At 38.2% G+C, this 3671-nt stretch overlaps 1 protein-coding gene across 1 annotated transcript; it reads left to right on the forward strand.

Moving 5' to 3' along the window:
- The first annotated feature begins 1873 nt into the window (after nt 1–1873).
- Nucleotides 1874–3224, forward strand: LOC132891222 (granzyme B-like). Its single transcript, XM_060928696.1, has 5 exons — nt 1874–1963; nt 2122–2269; nt 2361–2520; nt 2610–2867; nt 3019–3224. The coding sequence occupies exons 1-5, from the start codon at nt 1915–1917 to the stop codon at nt 3166–3168; spliced, it is 765 nt and encodes a 254-aa protein (XP_060784679.1). The 5' UTR covers nt 1874–1914; the 3' UTR covers nt 3169–3224.
- Nucleotides 3225–3671: the final 447 nt, after the last annotated feature.

Raw genomic sequence — 3671 nt, forward strand, 5'->3', positions numbered from 1 at the left:
AGCAATGTTCTTTTTGGAGTGCAGTGGTTTTCTCCTTGCAACCCTGCCATGCACAACATTGTTGTTCAGTGTTCTCCTGATGGTGGACTCATGAACATTAACATTAGCCAATGTGAGAGAGGCCTTCAGTTGCTTAGAAGTTACCCTGGGGTCCTTTGTGACCTTGCCAACTATTACACGCCTTGCTCTTGGAGTGATCTTTGTTGGTTGACCACTCCTGGGGAGGGTAACAATGGTTTTGAATTTCCTCCATTTGTACACAATCTGTCTGACTGTGGATTGGTGGAGTCCAAACTCTTTAGAGATGGTTTTGTAACCTTTTCCAGCCTGACGAGCATCAACAACGCTTTTTCTGAGGTCCTCAGAAATCTCCTTTTTTCATGCCATGATACACTTCCACAAACATGTGTTGTGAAGATCAAACTTTGACAGATTCCTGTTCTTTAAATAAAACAGGGTGCCCACTCACACCTGATTGTCATCCCATTGATTAAATGCACCTGACTCTAATTTCACCTTCAAATTAACTGCTAATCCTAGAGGTTCACATACTTTTGCCACTCACAGATATGTAATATTGGATCATTTTCCTCAATAAGTAAATGACCAAGTATAATATTTTTGTCTCATTTGTTTATCTGGGTTCTCTTTATCTACTTTTAGGACTTGTGTGAAAATCTGATGATGTTTTAGGTCATATTTATGCAGAAATATAGAAAATTCTAAAGGGTTCACAAACTTTCAAGCACCACTGCAAATTAACCACACTTTTACATATCAAAACTAGACTTGGGTTGTGGACCAGGACTCCATTCTGAGAAAACAGAAAAACTTTTGTCATTTGAATACTGGGGGCACTGCAATAAGCAAAGATGCATTTTGGCTTATAACTGCTGCTGTGTTTGCCTTTAAAAACTGATTCACACTTGATGCCATAGAATACCGAGACATCGCAATTTTTCATGTCAAGCTAATTGATGTGGCTGCCATATTGGGTTTTTTGAAAAAGTTTTAAGAAGGGGATAAAGTTTGTATCATTTTCACCACATTTGCTACAGCTGATCTTCAGATCAAATGTCAGAAAAGTTATCAGATGACTTTCTGATTTTCAAAACCATTTGTTTAGAACAGACATTCGAAATCTGTGGTGAGACCACCAAACAGGATGTAAGGTCTTATGTGAACAATAGCTTGATGTGATGACACCAAATTTCGTATGTGCACATACGATGGCTTCCTGAGGGCGTGCAAAAATAAATAAATAATTAAATAAATTTGTGTCATTTGACCTCTGAAAGGAGCTTAAATAACCATGGGCCTTTGGTTCATGCTCCTTTTATACACAGTCATGTTCCCAGTTAACCTGCTTATTTTGGAATCTTCCAAAATGGTGTTATTATGAACTTTTCTGTCTTATTTTGCATCTGTCCCAACTTTTTTTTTTGAGTGTGTTGCAGGCATCAAATTCTAACTTTGTTTATATTTACAAAATACATTAAGTTGGTCAGTAACTTTATTTTTAGGTATTATGTTATTGAGGTAGGGTTTTGGGAAATGCTCGCTAATTAAAGAACATTCTTATAAATAGGATGGCAAATATTTTGAGAAGCCCATTCCAGTTTGGTCCAATATTTGGCCCAAGGTTAAAGCTAAATTTCAATATGATCTGTAACTGTGTTCTTCAAGATATCTCCACCACTTCTTTCAATTTCAAGTTATTTTCTCTCTGAAAAAGAATGCAGTTTAAGTTCTGTGGGAGTGCCCACTGTGCATGCACTGTGCACCATGCAATGAGAAAAGTGTATGTAAGTTCAAAGCCCTTAAAGAGGAGGGGCTCTGATTGAAAGGTTGTTGAAATATAAGAGGAAAGAAAAATCATGTTGCACAGTTCCGTCAGTGTGGTGTACTACAGACATGTTCTTCAGCATCTCTTTCCTTGTACTTTCTGTCCTCCCTTTGTGTGGTAATGTATTCTGTATGAGATATGTAAAGCTGATAATTGCAATTTACAAAAGAATTGTTGTTTTTTATGGTTTAAAACTGTGATCGAAACATTACAGTATTCTCAACATTATGTCCTATAATGTTATAGCTCTATAACAATATTGTTTGTTTTCTCAGGGGCAGTGGAGAGTGGTATTATTGGAGGAAATGAAGCAAAACCACACTCCCGACCCTACATGGTGTCTGTTCAGATTAACAGTGTACACATGTGTGGTGGTATGCTTATCAAAAAAGATTACGTGCTGACTGCAGCCCACTGTGTAGAGTATGTTTTTGTGCTTTTGTACAAGTATTAAGACTATATTAGCATTTTCAGTGTGTAGTCACATAATATAGTAAAATCTGATGTACACTAGCAACATTGAATGCTCTGGAAAAGACAAGCTGGAAGTGGTACTGGGAGCTCACAACATCAAACAAAAGGAGTCCAAGCAGCAGAGAATTCACGTGAAGAAATGCATAAAGCATCCCTGTTACAGGAAGAAACAACCGCAAAATGATATCGTGCTACTGAAGGTACATTGTGCTACTTTCATAACTTTTGCTTCTGTTCATTTCATGCATCCAGCTCTCAACTCAAACACTACCTAACTAATCTGTTACAGCTGAAGACTGCAGCCAAGCCGAACAATGCTGTAAAGGTTACTGATCTACCGAAGAAGAATGAGAACATTCCAGCTCGTCAAAAGTGTTCAATAGCTGGTTGGGGCATGACATCTAAGAACAGCGCTGAATCAAGTGTCCTACGAGAGGTCACACTCACAGTACAGAATAATTCTCTGTGCAAGGGTCTTTGGCAGGTCTATTTTGACACAGACAGCATGATCTGCACGGTTTCTGATGGGAAAAAAGCTTTTTGTCAGGTACTGCAATGTAATATTCAGTAAAGACAAATATACAAATAGATAGTTGTACATTGGAACAAAGAAATAAAACACAGGGTGTGCTGCTAAAGGGAAAAAATCAGTGGACACAAATAATTTGTGTGTTTTTATTCTCTTGTTGTCTCTGCAGGGTGATTCAGGGAGTCCTCTTATCTGTGGAAATGAACCACAAGGTTTAGCTGCATATACCTACCCTGGTGACTGCTTAAATTCTGACTACCCAGAGGTATATACGAAGATCTCCTACTTTCTTCCATGGATTAAACAAGTTATAGGCTAGAGAATGAACACAATGGAAGTAATCACAATCTAATAAAATATACCTTGCATTTATTATATATGTGTCTGCTCTTCTATTGATTCTATATGTATACCTCTCACATGAGCATTTATGTTATAGAATAAGTTAAAATATACTTTTAAAAAGATAGTAGAAGAAACCTAACAATCACATTAAAATTTTTGTGATATAAAAAGCTTTATGCTCAAACAAAATAATACAAAATTAAACCATGTAGTGGGCGGCACGGTGGTGTAGTGGTTAGTGCTGTCGCCTCACAGCAAGAAGGTCTGGGTTCGAGCCCCATGTCTGGCGAGGGCCTTTCTGTGTAGAGTTTGCATGTTCTCCCCGTGTTCGTGTGGGTTTCCTCCGGGTGCTCCGGTTTCCCCCACAGTCCAAAGACATGCAGGTTAGGTTAACTGGTGACTCTAAATTGACCGTAGGTGTGATGCTGCGTTCATGTGCTATGGGAAGATGATATTTTCCAGTTGGGAAGTGGTATT

Source organism: Neoarius graeffei, chromosome 9, assembly GCF_027579695.1.
Source record: "Neoarius graeffei isolate fNeoGra1 chromosome 9, fNeoGra1.pri, whole genome shotgun sequence".
NCBI classification, from domain to species: domain Eukaryota; kingdom Metazoa; phylum Chordata; class Actinopteri; order Siluriformes; family Ariidae; genus Neoarius; species Neoarius graeffei.

Coding starts and splice junctions, on each gene's coding strand:
- LOC132891222 (XM_060928696.1), top strand. CDS start 1,915: ATGTTCTTCAGCATCTCTTTCCTTGTACTTTCTGTCCTCCCTTTGTGT. Junction 2,270..2,360: donor ACTGCAGCCCACTGTGTAGA/GTATGTTTTTGT, acceptor GATGTACACTAG/CAACATTGAATGCTCTGGAA. Junction 2,868..3,018: donor GGAAAAAAGCTTTTTGTCAG/GTACTGCAATGT, acceptor TTGTCTCTGCAG/GGTGATTCAGGGAGTCCTCT.